The 15968-nt window shown below is 35.4% G+C and overlaps 1 protein-coding gene and 1 long non-coding RNA gene across 3 annotated transcripts in view; both read left to right on the top strand.

The window, feature by feature from the left end:
* The window catches only part of LOC135801012 (acetylcholine receptor subunit alpha-like), a 44648-nt gene that overhangs the window by 1412 nt on the left and 27268 nt on the right, over window positions 1-15968 (top strand). For both annotated transcript variants that reach the window (XM_065314380.1, XM_065314379.1), the window contains exons 2-3: window positions 15720-15764; window positions 15850-15959. In XM_065314380.1, coding sequence (XP_065170452.1) covers window positions 15720-15764; window positions 15850-15959 — 155 coding nt within the window. The remainder of the gene's footprint in view (window positions 1-15719; window positions 15765-15849; window positions 15960-15968) is intronic.
* Window positions 9468-10064, top strand: LOC135801022 (uncharacterized). The gene is made up of 2 exons (XR_010550271.1): window positions 9468-9842; window positions 9907-10064. It is a non-coding gene; the product is annotated as an uncharacterized lncRNA (long non-coding RNA).

Raw genomic sequence — 15968 nt, 5'->3', positions numbered from 1 at the left:
AAAAAAAAATTGCAAACCGAGGATAAATTCGAGTTTGCAAATAGGGCTTTAATTAACTGCAGTTAATCATCAAGTTTTTAGGGAGTTTTACTTCATGCGGCAACAAATTTATCTCCGTATTTTTAGTTGAGCTTTAAATACGAAGCAATTTTCAAATTAAACTCAAAGAAACGTGTGAAAAGTAAATGAAAAGTTTGAAATAACGAAATATATCGGTAGTTTTAGGAGTTTTTATTATATTTATGATCGAAATTTTGTGTCAAACACACGTTTGTCACTTAGAAGTTAAAATGAATATTTATGGACTTTTCGGTTTGCGCTCACCATAAATTTCAAATCAGTGATTTCGGGTGTCTTCAGTTAACGCTCAGTATACAGTGGAATCTATTCGCTGGCCTGTCGTCTTGTTGCACCCATAAACACTGACTAACAAGAAGTGCCCGCGCGCCTCGGATGACTTGTACAACAAGAAAATATATGTTCGTCGCCGAGTAAATTTGAACCGTACAAGAAGTGCAACTCCCCGCCGTCGTCAAATATATACGAATGTTGGACGGCGGCATGTCCTTCGCGCCCCGGGGCGTTGGCGAGAGAATTCCAAGTTAAAGGCGTCGCGCTGTTGTTCCTTCGTTTCGCATCGCGTTACTCACACCTCCTCGCCCCTTCGACTCCGAGGTGAAAGTCAGCGCACGGTTACATAACCGTGAATTATGGCGCGGGCGCGCTCTTTCTGCACTTTTTACTACATAAATCATATCAACGGATGCGGCCCCCAAAACGTAGAACAAGCAAAAAAACAAAATTGCACAAGGAAACCGCAAATAATTGGAACGTAAACTAATTTTGTCGACAAATTTTGGGAAATTTTATTTATAGACCTTTAAAACTAGTTCAATAAATAAAGTTACATTAGTACATGCTTGATTTGCATTCGATTGGATGTAGAGCGTTGCATTTCGGCCACTTTTGGCGTTCGACCTCTGACGTTGTGACCAAATGAAGCGCAAGCAAACACAGCAGATAGTCGTTTGTTGGAGTTTGCAATCGATGCTCTTCGCGCCGACATCGGCACCACACGCCGGGCGTTCGCACATCGCTTGGCCTGCCGCCCCCACGCCGGTAAACAACAAACAGGAGCGTAGGGCTTGGTAAACCGCGCTGATCACTTTACGAACCAACACCGCACACTGCATCCAGTTATTGACAAAACTGTCGAACGGCCACGACGTCAAACACAAATTTTTAAGTTGCGAGTAAATTATAAGCATAGAATAGTAAGGAAATATTGAAAAGTTTAACAAAAAACTTTGAGTAGCACAATTAATCACTCTTTGGATGCTCAGTTTTTAATGAAAAATAATTTAGTACGTTAAAAAATATCGAACGTCAATATTCCATTCTTTTCCTCTAGTCTCAGTCATTATAAAGCTTTCTTGGTGAAATTCAGCTTTTACGCTACGCCTCAAGATTTTCATTATTGAGAGAAAAATCTGAATAAATTATACGCGCAGCGCCGAGTCGTGAAGACCGCCTCCATGGAGGAGCGATGATGTCAACCTCGATTCCGGCTAAATATATGCCCTGGAAGTTAAGGGTCGCCGTTCAAAAAAATAAAAAGAGATTTTTCATTCGCAGGTTTCGAAACTTTCACACAAAAACACGACCAGCAATGGCAAATTGGAAAGCTTTAAACAAATTAATCAAAATGCAGATTTTGCTTATTTTTCACGCCACCAACAACGGCGACAGGCCTTCATTATTTTCTTCCGGCGAACAAACAGCGAATGCAAACATGTGACTTGGTCTTGTCTTATTTTTTAACCAAAAAAAGAAAGAAAGACGTGCCTGACGGATAATTAAGATGCGTTCACAAAGTACTGAACAATTAATTCAAGTCAGCTGAATTTAGTTTTTTAGCTTCTGGCATCAAGAATAAATCTCCATTCTTTGCGAAGCTAACAAAAACTTTTTCATTTAAATTGAAAATTTGAATAGTGGAAACTAAGTTACGTAAGTGAGCAGTTAATTAAAATTTTACTTATAATAGTCAAAGTTAAATATTCTCTTTTGTATATTGGTACACAATTTGAAATTGATTTTTTTTTATGATATGTGCTATTCTTGTCAGTTTTGATTAAAACAGAATGATCCGTACTGGTCGGTTTGTGGCGATAACGAGATTTTTGTTGCGAATTCAAAAATGCGTGTGGAAAAAATGATGGTAACGTGGTTTTGATAACGGCACGCCAGTAGACTCGCCGTGCATATCAATCTCGATTTTGGCGGAAAGCGACAGCAGGACAGCACTATTATTTGGCGACAAGTAGTCAGAGACAGAGAAAAAAACGTTTTGTGCGAAACGAGTGACGTGCTGGAATTTAGAATTTGAGAATAATAAACAAGTTTTTATGTTTTCGGCATTCGGCGACACTTTTTCGTATTTGTGATGTCAAGCACGGAATTCAAATTTTACTAGTTTTTGAGTGACATAAACTTGAAAAAAATTACTTTATTGAGATGTACGTATATTACAACTCAAATTTACCATATTTGTATATATTTGCGGTGATGATAAATAAAATTAAAAAAACCTAAAAAGTTTATTTTTTTCGCAAATGGACAAAAAAAGATTTTCCATAATGTGACATTGATATGCCTTTCAAAACCTGCTTAACATACCAAATGCAGTAAGGATATTTACTTTAGATAAAATTCACTCTGTGTACTTTGTGTACTCCGCTTGCGCCCGCTTTGAATTTTTTCCCCGGATCATTTTGGACGTTGTGTTGGATCGTTGGACGCACGACGATTTACATATAAATGCGGAGGTGCCGTGGTGTATAACATTCCGGCAGGACAATGGAAAATAGAAAGCGGGACGTCGTGCACGAGTCGGCCGGGAAAGCGCATGCACGCGACGTGCGTTCACCGCCGCTGGATTTATCGCTTCCAAAGCTCCTGTTTCTGCGATCCTGCTGGATGCGTGTGTATCCGACGAGCGGACAAAAGGTTAAAATTGCACTCGTGTTGTGACATGTATCACTAGACGGCTTTAATTAGTTTATGAAACTAAAAAAATCAACTTAAACCCAAATTCAATTTATATAAAAAGTGTAATTCTAGTCTAAAGTGCAAAATGTAAATTTGTGCTTTGCCTGTACCATTAGTTCCGTCTTAAGACTCGTGTCTACAAACGGTGTAGTTAAATTAACAGCACAGCATGAAGAACGAACAAACGAGCGTGCTTCGCATCCCAGCCAGGCATCGAATCTTATTTCATGTCGTAGAATATTCCTGGATGCGTGTTTATACAAACATACAACTCATACCAAGCCCATAAAATGTTGTCAACTTTTAATTGAATACTTACACATTTAATCACGGTATTTTAATATTCACCAAACATAATTAAATGTTTGTGGGGCAAATTATTAAAGTTTAGCTTTTAATATTTCGCTGTTTGTGTTACACGTTTAAACGTTTGGTATGTTTGATGTAGCAAACCGAATATTTGTGTTCCTGTGTAGTTATTTAGGCGCGCGCATAAAGGTTTCGCTTGTAATTAAGACAGTCGCCTCGATTAATTTATTTATAAAGGCGTCTCTACGACCCGACGCCCAACACCAACGCTCCGGTTTACTACGAGCTGGCGCTTGATTGTTGTCGCTGTGCATTGATATTAATTACTACTACTTTAGCGTTGACGTTTTAATGTCGCGGATATTGTCGTGGCGGAAGAAAACCGACGACAAGTGGAAGAAAACTAAAGTGATTATATTTATTAATTTTTATTTTAAATATTACATGTTGTATTGTGGTTTAGTACTGAAACCAATAATTTTTTTAAATTTTGCACCATGCAACTTTATTTACACATTGAGGTTTTTGCAATAATATAACTTTGTGAATAATGAGTTTCGCGTTTTTTATTTCATGGTTTCGGATTATCTGCGTTAACGAGTTGACCTAATTTCATATTTTGCTAGTTTTCATCCTAAAATTAAATGCACTCAACTCAAAATTCACATTATTTATAAAATATGTAAATATATTAATAACTGCATAAAATTATTTAATTATAAAACAATCTTTTTGTCACAAATAATTTAAAATATTTGGTGTATCAAATATTAAAAAAATTTTTACTACCCTTAATACTTGGTTTTTATATCATTTTCAGTACAACATAATTTTTAATCCTGTAATTCAAGCCCGGCTTTTCAACCATTATTTTTATATAGAATGCTGTTAATTACAGTTATCTGGTAAAATTTTAATAACCAAATAACTGAGGAGATTGCTTTTCATACTTTTTATTTTTTTAATGTTTATTTTTTTTTGTAATCTTTGAATATTTGTTGTGGTCCTTGTAGTTGGACGACGTCCATTTCCTCGATGATCCTCGGACCGCACCCGGCTTTGCAGCATGCGCGTCCGTTATCCATTTCATCCGTCATTTCATCGCAACGTTTCATTCCGTCGATATGCCTTTCTTCAGTCGTTATCCCTTTTGTTGCGCCTTTATAGCGCGGAACTTTATATGGGATGCGTTACGGCGATTGTTACGACTCCACGGCCGTCCGCCTCGGACGCGTCGACATTTTTGCCACTTTATTTGCTAGTGCACAAAAGTAAAAAAAAGCAAAATGTAAAAATATCAAATATTGTAAAAATCCTAGTTGAGCATGACATATTTCAAAAATTTAAATAAGAATCGCTTTAAATTTTTGCTTTTTACGAATATTTTTGCCGAGGATTTGCCGATAAACGTAATGAAAGATATGTGCCAGAAGCCGATTAAACTAGGCATTTTATTGAAGTCTGGCCACCGTAAACGTAGGTATATTGCGCACGGCGCGCAGTAAACGCAGAAAGCTATTCGTTTTCTTTTTTTATTATATTGTCTTATCAGCGCGTAGTTTGCGCTCGTGTGCATCTAGGCGTGTATTTTTACGCGCACATTATATCCCTTTAAGCGTAAATATTAGCAAACATTAAAAATAAACGTGCAGATAAAAAGACATAATCTTCTTTACATTTTAAAAATATAACTAGTGTGATATATTCAAACAAATTTGTCATAAAGTTTTACAACCAGCAGAATATATTTGTTTTAGTTTATGATTAATCGGATTTATTGTTATTTGCAAAGCGCACAAAGAGCAGGTGCTATTCAAACTACAATTTCAATACAATTTATACAAATATATTTGATAAAAACGGAGTCAATATTTTTGTTATTGAACCTTTTGGATTAATTTTTATTGGCGGAAAATTTTCATTAGTGTGAAAGCGCTTTGCGCCTCGGATTATTGCGTGTGAAATATTGCCCAACGCTGCGATAGCAACACAAAAACAAAATAAGGTAGCAATTTATTTTCTATTTATTTTCAACTAAAATACCAATGATTATATTTTGAGCTTTGATATGCATTAGTTTGTAATAATATTCCATAAATCGCAAATAAACACAACCCTAGGTCGTTTAATTTATAATAAAAGTTGAATGTTGAATGGTTTAATCTCAGTATGTCAATTATGTCAATCAATCTTCATTATTACCAGTGTAGGACTATTAGGTGCAGGTAGTTACAAAGTTACAAAGTTTTAACATTGGTGTTGTCGATGTTGTCCAATTTGCAAAATCCGAAACGTGTAACAAACCAAAGTGAAACAAAATTAGCAGATATCTTGATATCCGATATCGAGCATTGAGTAACATGGTGTGCAGGTATTAGATAATTACGTTGTAGATAATTTTAGCCAACTGTAATAGTACTTCTGCACTACTACAGAGGATGTTGTTTCAAGCCACAGCCCGTAAAAATTGCCTATATATTAAGTTAATTAATAGTTGCATAACATCAAATAATAGATACTCAGACTCAGGACATCGACACTTTGTCCATCTGCTAAACTAATCAAAAATTTCCTAATATGTTGGTACAAATGTTTTTTCAATTTCGGTTAGAAAGTGCAACTGTTTACAGCCTGATTTAAAGTAATCCAAGTGTTTCCATATAGCAACTATAACAAAATGTTTTACGGGGCACAAGTTGAGAAACACGGCTGTATTATATTATATTATATGATAATATTCCATACAGGTACCTACTCAGAATAGTAGCAACCTACATACGATATTGTGTGGTAATGTTCTTGTTCGCTTCTTGCAACGCATACTGATATCTAGATATTATGATATTATGAAGCACCTTAGAACCCACAGCCGCCATCACTACCTTAGGTTACAGTACTTGCATGCGAAGCATCCACGACGGTGCAGCTTCATATTCGCGGGGCGTATTTTCAATAAATCATGCTTTATGTTACAATATGGCGGATGGCGTGGCATGTAATCGAAAGTAATCGATTTTCGATTAACACTCTAATAAATATAAACGTCGTATATCTTGGAGTAAGCATGGTGAACCCCACATTCAAAACATATTTAGGTTGTTTTAAAGGAACGATTTAAGTCTTATAAAACAATGCATGTATTGATGTAAATATGATTTATACTAGGCCAAAAAAAGAAACTCAAGTTCCTTTACACGTTGTGACTGAATGCGATAGAATGAGTTTGCGAAACAGTCAAAAGACGCGCGAGCGGAAAAGAGTTAATGATGTTTACTGTGGAGAACATATTGCCTCGTGCTCCAATCTTCTCCTTCGGCTCACACAGAGCCACACTCTGCAACAAGAAATATCACACGCCACACAACACGCAGGACGGCGAAGGAGCCGCATCGGTTAATAACGGCTTGCGGTCAATTTCGATTCGTGGGAAAAGATTGCCTTCAAGAAGAAGAGACGCCCGACCATTCCAGTAAATAGAAAAAAATGTACAAAGAAGTTAATAATTTAAGTCGCCGGGATGAAACAGGCTTTAGTCTTGTTTTTGATTATTAGGAAACAATGAGAAAGGAAATAATTGAAAACGCAACGACTTATTCGTTTTCCAACTAGTAAAAAAATTATATTTTTAAGGAGAAACAGAAAATACTTATTTTATTCGGAATTTTTGTTTAGGGTTTTTAGTTTAAAAGTTGATACATAGTATTTAGGAAAGGTTTTCCTCCAGGATAATGTTGATTGATGATAGCTCTATGTCTTACACCTTGTACTTGTAGTTTGTACTAAAATTGTGTGACATTTACAAAAGTGTGAACATTTTCACGTTCAATTTTTTCCGACTTTAACTGACATCGTAAAAAGAAGTAGGTTCTTTTTTAAACGGTGAAATTAGCGCAAACAGCGATAATTTTCTTTCGCCAATGTTATCTATCTGAACTTAGCTACAAGTGCAGCGCAATGCTGTAAATTATAAATTATCTCAAAGTGGAAAAAGTGAAAAACCCCAAGCGCCAAAACGAGCCGGCTAGCAAGCAGAGGAGATAATGGAAAATGAAAAAGTATAGCGGGAGTGATAAATTCTTTAGATGCTTTTTGGTGTACATACAAATGTAATTAACTCTTTTTTGAGCCAAAAATTGTGCAAAACGCAAAAAAAACGTTTCTAATTTATTATGTGCGTATAATTTAAACAAAAGCACGTTTTTGGCAAACTTTTTTTATAGAAGTTGTAAAATTGTTAAAACAATTATTTTAGGAATTAATACACAAAACGCGTTAATTCGTAAATTTTAATAATTCATATCAATAATACATATAAATCAAAATTTGATGGTTATCGAAGCTATTAAATGTTTTGTGGACTAGTTAGATTCAAACTAAAAGCGCAAGTAATCTCTTAATAGAAATTAATTAGGATCCTGATGGTCAATTTATAACGTCGCTGCCCATCCGGCAACTGATCACGGTAACTGATTAGGGTATAGGATTTTGCATTGCGCAGCCTCGGACGTTTCAGATAACCCTTTTACCATCAGGTGCACAATCACAAAGCTCCCGAGCTTTGCAATTCACAAATAGAAGCACATAAATCCTTCACTGCTTCACTCAACAATGAATTAAGTAAGATAATACAATAATCCCGATATAATCACAATAATCACAATGATTCATAATAATTTAAGCAATTAATTGTAGGTATATTAAATATGATTGAGCAAAAGTTTCTGAAACTTTCAAATACGAGGGACTTGCAACTCAGAGGAGCAAGTGAACAGTGTAATGGATTCGGTTGAGATCGGATGTTCGTATAACTCCTTTTAGCTGCGGAAAGAGTAGGAGCAAAGGCACAGAATAAGGAATCAATACTTTGTTGCTCTGAGTGAAATCCAGAATCGAAAAACCTAAAATCTGCAACTTGGGAGTAGCACGCAGCAAAACAATAGACATAAATTGTTCTGTCTGTGTCTCAGATTATTTTTATTTTCAATTTACAAAACATTAATTTCACGCTTGATCGTGTGCATTTATATTCTGAGTTTCTAAATTTGGATTGTGAACAAACATGAGATTCCTATTTGCATTAAGTTGACATTCGATATCTTTTTTTATCTGATCGAACATTTGTAACGTTTTCAAGAAAAGCGACTTCCCCGATAAATTGAAAATGTAAAAACGTAAATATTTTCGTTTTATTTATATACCTATACTAAATAACAGTTTTACAACTTCAATTCAAACTTTAATTTAACATTTATATTGATGTAAAAATATATTGAAGGAATATAAAAAGTTGTGTATATTTGTACCCCAAAATGTTGGCAGTAAAACGCCTTGGCACTTTACACACGTTTGGCGAGTTCGAAATTGAAATGGTCGAATTTCATGCAATCGAGAAAAATAGAAAATTAATGGAGCGAAAATATTGTTGGGACAGAGGCCGTAGTCACATACCAAACAACGGGTGTGCAATACAACACGAAAACAGAAATTGATTAATGACGCGACTTTTTTTCCGTCAGGCAAATTTAGAAAATAGAACACTTCATTTCAATAATAAGTTGTGCATTTAATATAAAAAGTCTGAAATTTTTTATTTTATTTTTTTTTGATCGCTGAAGCCAAAGAATCTTGTTAATATTGCATTGCTAGTTTTCTTTCATTGGCCAAACTTTTAATAGCGTTTGCAGAACTTGAAAGTAACGTTTATAGAAACAGTTATTTTTATAGAAATCACACAAAATAACATTTATATACTTATTTCAAAACACTTAGTACACACAATTTGCAGACCCAACTTAAATCATAAAACTTTTTAAATCTTTAATCTGTTCCTGCAGATTGCAGAGAAAAAAGCTGCAATTACGGAAAGACTTTATTTTTTATTGTCTTAGAAATGAAATGCACTCTACTTCTTATAAAAGTTTCAGGATATCTGCAAGATTTGTTTTCCAATTAAAAAAATAAATCTAAGTTTTCTTGTAATCTCATGTTTTCTTATAAATATTTGTGTTGGAGATTGAGTTTACATTTTCTTGGTTTGTTATATAACGAACAATTGCTTCGAGAAAAAATATGACGAAACCAATTACACGTACAAACCAGTGTAGACATAAAAGGTAAATATTGCTATTAATATACGTTGGAAATAAACCATTTTGCACGAACGTGCCATTAACCTCGCAGTATCTTAACTATTTACTTACAGTTGTATATAAAACTGCACAACAAATGTTGACTCCCATTGGATGTTAAAACTTAATACCGAATAAACTAAAAAACATCAAAAACTGGAAATATGTTACTAAATATATACGGTTTTAGTGCCATATTCATAACTATTTTCATAGTTGTTTATCAAGTTGAAGGACTATGTAATCCAATTTGCGACTTGGCGTGTTATGATCCACCAAGCAATTGCACTAGAACAGGAGGTGCCATCAAAGCAATGTCTTGCGCATGTTGTGATACATGTGTTTATACAGTTGGTAAGAATAATGCATTTTATATTTTTATTGAAATATAAATTAATTCTAATTGAACCAATATTAGGTAAAGGTGATTCATGCGGGTATCAAAGATCTCTGACTGTATATAACGAATGTGGGTGTAACTTGCAATGCAATTCAAATACTTTGAAATGTGAAAAAGCATCGCAGTCGAAATAATTTCTACAAATATCGAAAAGAAGAAATAAAAACAAGATTTTATATGTTGTGATTTTATTTTACCACTCTGTATAAATCCCTTTGCCTGACTCAAAAATCTCTAGTCTCAAAACAGCACAGTCTAACTTATTCAGTTATTCGTACCGATAAGTTGACTCATTTAGCATTTAGCGCTCGCCCTTAATGTCGCTTCGCTGCTCCGGCTGCAAAACCGGCGGCAGCAAACTTTATCCACACGAACAACTTGGCATACAGTAAATATTGCATAACAAAGTACAGCTCAGCCATTCGAAACATTTCGTTAAGGAGCGACGCGCGCTCGCTCGTGTCAGCTTCATTATGAATTATGTATAGTCACTATTCATACGGGGTACGTAGCTGGAGCACTAGCTCTGTGCAAAAGTTAGGCTTGTAAGGATTCGCCAACATCTCTCCACCCTCAGCGCAGCAATGTCTCGTTTCGAGAGTGAAGAGTCGGACTATTTAGTCTGACTGCTGGCTTAAGTTTAGTTTGTCGTCGACACAAGCATCCGGCATGCCATTTGCACCAGGAAGTGATCCGGCTATTATTCATGACGAATGCAATTCGCTAGGATGTGGAAATCAAGCGCTAAATGCGTTTTCTCATTACTTCCGCGGTTTTGCATGCCTTAGTTGCCTGCGATTGAATTTCAAGGTAAATTTGATGTAATTTGCAATAAGCTGCTTAGGATTATGTTTCGCATGGCATGCATCATCTGGAGCGCTCGGAAGTACGATATTATTAACAAGATGCCCAATTTGCAAAAGCTTGCAATATGAATTCAATTTATCATGCACTAATTAATCATTGATAATATAATATTTATATATTTTTAAAATAATTTTATATTACCTTCACTGTTTAAAATGATGAAAAATGACGGCGAAATAACAATGGACAGGATATAATGAAAAATCAATGATGACATTTTTGCCTTATGAGATAGCCGCGGATAAATTTGTCTTTATTTATGTTTTTAGCAAAATTGACAAAACATAAATATTAAATACGCGCCACAGTGGAGCCTTGATCCTTGAATAATGCATTTTTATCGGAAAATATTCCTGGATTATACCGTCCGCCGGAATAACAGATTAATGAATGTTGAGGATGAATAGGAAATGCGATTGAGCTCCCACTCAAGCTGTGCGCACCGCACCGACTGCGAGGGAAAGCGACGGAAGTAGCGTGCGCGAGGATACAGGACGTTTGGAAGGAGTGCTTAATGCCTTAATCCAATTGTAAGACGTTATCAATGCGCTCGCAAGCGCGCACACTTTATTGAAATTCTTTTAGATCGGTATTTATATTTCAATGTTCTTCAATTCGCCTTCACAATTTGACTTAATCTACTTTTTGACTGAACAAAAACACAAAAACATGCATTTATCTACAGAATTTTTATAAGAACATTATACAAGTATACAAGTATATTAAATTTAAATTTAACACCCAGTATTAACACATTTATTTATAAATATATTGTACCCAAAAGTTTTGTAGATTATTTTTTGCTACTTTTAAAGGAAACACTTGCTTGAAAAACTCTCGACACATTCTTTGAAACAGCTTAGTACGCGGTGGAAAAGCGTTATTAAAATTGCATGTGCCGCAGGTTTTCTTTTCTCGTTGTTGTTGTCTCGCACACGTACTCATCGTACAGCTGTCAACAGCATCCCCGAGTGCATTTGTCTGCATTTTTTCAAATAAAACCTATTCAAACATTGATTACATTTGCATGAATACCGCCAGTGGTACTTAAAAGTATAATTCGTGCTATTCATTCATTTATAGATAGCAAATTCTAAGTACTGGAAAAATATCGTCGTGGTCGTTTTGATATCTGAGTACTTTATGGACACGAGAAAACGACAACACTATGTAAACTAGGACGCTCGAAACGTGCGCTTGAATGAAATTCATGTTAGCAGAAATTGCAAGCGTTGCAAACATGAGTTGTGCAAAGTGTTGAGAGTCACTTTAGAAAATAAGGCATATTATGCTGAAATGAAAAGAGGTCTTATTGCGATTTAAATAGGACGCGGTTTGTATTTATGTCGACTTTATTTCCATCTAGAAAATATAATATCTAGTGGTTTAAAGCAGCAAGTCCTTGTTTGTAAAACATCTATTCTAAAATATAATCCGGGCGGTTTGTTCTTGTGATATTGTTAATGTTTATGTTCTTCGCCAAGCCGTAAATTTCCATGTCCTCGGTTTAAAAGCGATGATTCAGGACCAAAGCGCCCGCCGCAGGTTTCAAAGACAGTTCAAGCAGCACACACCCACACGATTGCTTCCTTCCATGTGCGACCGCTCGAGAGCATCTTGAGGATAGTGTGGGTCACAGACGACGTTGTGGTAATTTGTTTCGAATACGGTTCAACATGCCCAAGAAAGTGGCAAGGAGTAGGAGAACACCAGCATCTAAGCTATTCGAGTGGTTGGGAAACTTGAAATTTCAGCTTGGTCAGCGAATGTTAGAAGTTTTAAAATTAGAATACCAAAAAATGCGAATAAATTCAGCGTTGGGATATCAACGCAAAGTGTAATTGACTTATCGGATGTTTCCACCAGTAACCAATAAACCTTTTGTGTATCGACGTGTCGTGCGTGGCGCGTTGTTTTCCTTCCGTTGGAAACACATCCGCTTTTGTGCGCATCAAAATGAAACTTCCCGCTTTTCAGTCGCGTGGTAGGTACTTTGTGGTAGCGGCGGTCATTAAAATACCCGGCGGTGCGCCAACCGAGATTGTTGTTTGTTTTAATTCCGCGTTTCCGAATTTCGAGTTTCCATTATTTCAATATTGCTCATGCTGAGTTCCAACCGCAAAATCCACTTAAAATGATTAATTTAAACAAATGTAGAAAAGATGTTAGTTATAGTTTTGCAACTGCAATGTTAGTGACATTTTTGAATACTGAATATACAACTTTGTCGCCATTAAATATGGATTTAACGTATATGTTTGATGTACATCATTTTATTTAACAAGAAACTAGTAGGTATTATAATTGTTTGGTTTCAGGCTGTACAATTATTAATGTGAAACTTCAAATTTACCATGTATATTAAATGTACATGAAAGTTATTTGCTCTATTATATCGATGAAATTACAATTATAAGCGAGCAATGCAGTATATCAGCGTATGATTAATAAACTTCCTGGTTTAATTAGAAGTGGAATGATATTGCTTTGATTGCCTCGATTTTCCTCACTGCCGCATCTACTGCACTTGCTTAATAACTTCATTAATATAAAGACTCATTTAGAACACTCCAAGTCGCTTTAATCACAAGTATTTAATAACAAAACAACAAAAATGATTTCTTTTTTCTGCAAATCAAATTTGTGAACAAATCGAATAATATTTTATTGCATAAATTTTATGCGAATAGAATCGAATCAAAAGATTCGATTGATGTAAAAATTTTCCCATATAATAAAATCACAATAGCGGAGACGATATAGGAAAGCTTGGACCAATATAACAACTACATTTTATTATCCAAATCCATTCTCGAATACAAAAATCGACCATCGAGTATACGTGCTCCTGTGAAGCGCGTTGGAATTTCTTAAGGATCTACTTTTTTTTCATAAGTCTGGTCCGTGCGGGAATAAAATGAATTTCCTATAAAGCTACAATAGACGTGTTAACGCAAGATATATTTGAGCATATTTCATGTGCTTTTTTTGTTTGTCCCCAAAGTAGCTAGAAAATCTATGAATTTAATATAAAGGAGACGATAAAACTTTCATTTTATTACTTTCTGTTTTTTCCAAAAAGAAATTAGCCAAAACTTACTGAAAGACAGGAAAAAGTTCCAATCAGAATGACGTTAATTGTGAGATGAATAATAAATAAACCGCCTAGAGTGTGAAACCTTTAAGACTTTGAGAAATCCTTAGCACTTTTAGTAGTCTTTAAGAAAATATGCGAGAAAAACTTGTGACGCCAAAGAAAAGGCAAAAAAAAAAAGCGTATAAAACCTGCCGTACTTCTTTACATCCTGCATCCTTGCATCTTTGGGCGTTTGGGTTTGTGGGTCTTTGGGTTTTCGAGTTGTCAAGTTTTCACTAAAGTCTTCAACTTCAGCTCATATCTCGAGAGGAACTACGATCTGCTGAAGCGGTAGCGCTGGCAACGTGCATTTTGTTCCAAACGCCCCGAAGGAATAGCGTTAATAACACAGGAAAACAGGATGAGGATGAGAAGGGACAGAATCTGCTTTTCAGACGCAAGCATAAAGTAGAACTATAAAAGTACCTTCCGAACTGTATAGACCAACCCAAGCAAAAAGATATTTTTTAAACAGGATATTAAAATAAATCAAAACTTAAATTTAAAATAAAAAGTCTTAAATTTTGAAAATGATTTGATAACAATGGTAAATTTATAGTAACTTTTTAAACAGTATTCAATTTAAAATGTTTTGTTTTTGTGTACATAATTTTTGTCGTTTTTTAAGCCTTTTAGGCCACATTTATTTGGTTTGTGAGATCCTTGTGTTTGCGCCCATCGGGATTATTCTCCGGAGTGGTTCCCAGAGGCATCTTTTTATTCGTTGCCCGTAAACCTAACGCAATGCAATAGTTGTCCGCCGCCCGGTAACCTCCCCACACCCTGACAGCAACTAATGTCGAAACAAAGAACTCCCACAAGCGCACACCGTGCACACAGCAGGCGGATACGTTGCGCGTAAATAAATGAAGATGAATATCTTCTATTTATATTAATAAACGTTTGCGATGTATGTTGGTACTAATGTTCCGTCAGGGGCGCTTTAACATCCAACTGGGATGAAATTACAAAATTTACAGGAAATACTTACCTTCCATTACGTTGCTAGATATTTAATACATACATCTAAGGTATTATATGGGCAATAAATTATAACATTTTGTAGCAACAGCAGATTTTCAAAAAAAGGTTTTCAAAAAAAAGTAAGGACCTGTTTTGATCGTACAAATAAAATCACATACTCGATTGTGATAACTTGTTGAGTTAGCACTCAAATCTGTAAATATTTACAATAATTGAATGAACGGTGAAACTCAATTCCTTTTTTGAAGGTTATATTTAAACATGTAATCTTGTACCAATAGATGGTAACGCTTGGGTAGACACAATCATGTTTTCAATAGTTTACTTTCAACTCAAACGATTTTCAACCTTTTACGTTAAAATTCGTTTTTATCGCGTAGCTAACGACGCACTAATTAATTTTGTTATACAAAAAACAATATGCTTGAACATGCTTGTTATCATCACTCGGGCCGTTTTAATTTCTTTATAGTCTTGGTCCTCAGCCATCAAGCACAAGGTTCTACTGGTACCTTGTGTTTTTGTCTTCTTCTTCGTAACGTAGTTTATGTACCTACTACCAGCGTGGGCTTGTTCTTGTGCATGTTCTTGTATTTTAGATTTCCGTGTGCAAACGGGTGAGCGCCTAAGCGTTTATTATTTTCCAAAAACGAGCCCGCGCATTTCCACCCTCCAAATATAAACGCGGCGCGTGAGAGCGCTAACGCTTTAATTAATGGTTTATTAAACGCCAACGCCTTTTCATGTTTGCGCCTGTTTGTTTGCATTCATGAATGCAAACGCCAATATGTTCAGATTGGAATATTGATTTAATTTAATGTTGATTTTATTTTGTGTGTTACAGAACTTGAAAAATCAGATTATGACAACAAATTTATGGGTGGAACAGGTAAGACTTTTTTATCAATGACAAACACATTAAAAAGTTGTAATTACCAAACTAATTTATTGCTAATTGCGTTGTAATCTTTTAGTCGTGGTACGATTACAAGTTGCGCTGGGAACCGAAGGAATATGGCGGCGTACAGATGCTCCACGTGCCGTCTGACCACATTTGGCGACCCGACATTGTCTTATACAATAAGTAAGTCTT

Source organism: Atheta coriaria, unplaced genomic scaffold (genome assembly GCF_025399875.1).
Source record: "Atheta coriaria isolate IRGN ID8LTWV9N9 unplaced genomic scaffold, Caltech_Dcor_3.1 hic_scaffold_10_pilon, whole genome shotgun sequence".
NCBI lineage: Eukaryota > Metazoa > Arthropoda > Insecta > Coleoptera > Staphylinidae > Dalotia > Dalotia coriaria.
The sequence above is the reverse complement of the archived record's forward strand: the minus strand, read 5'-3'. Positions and strand labels throughout refer to the sequence as shown.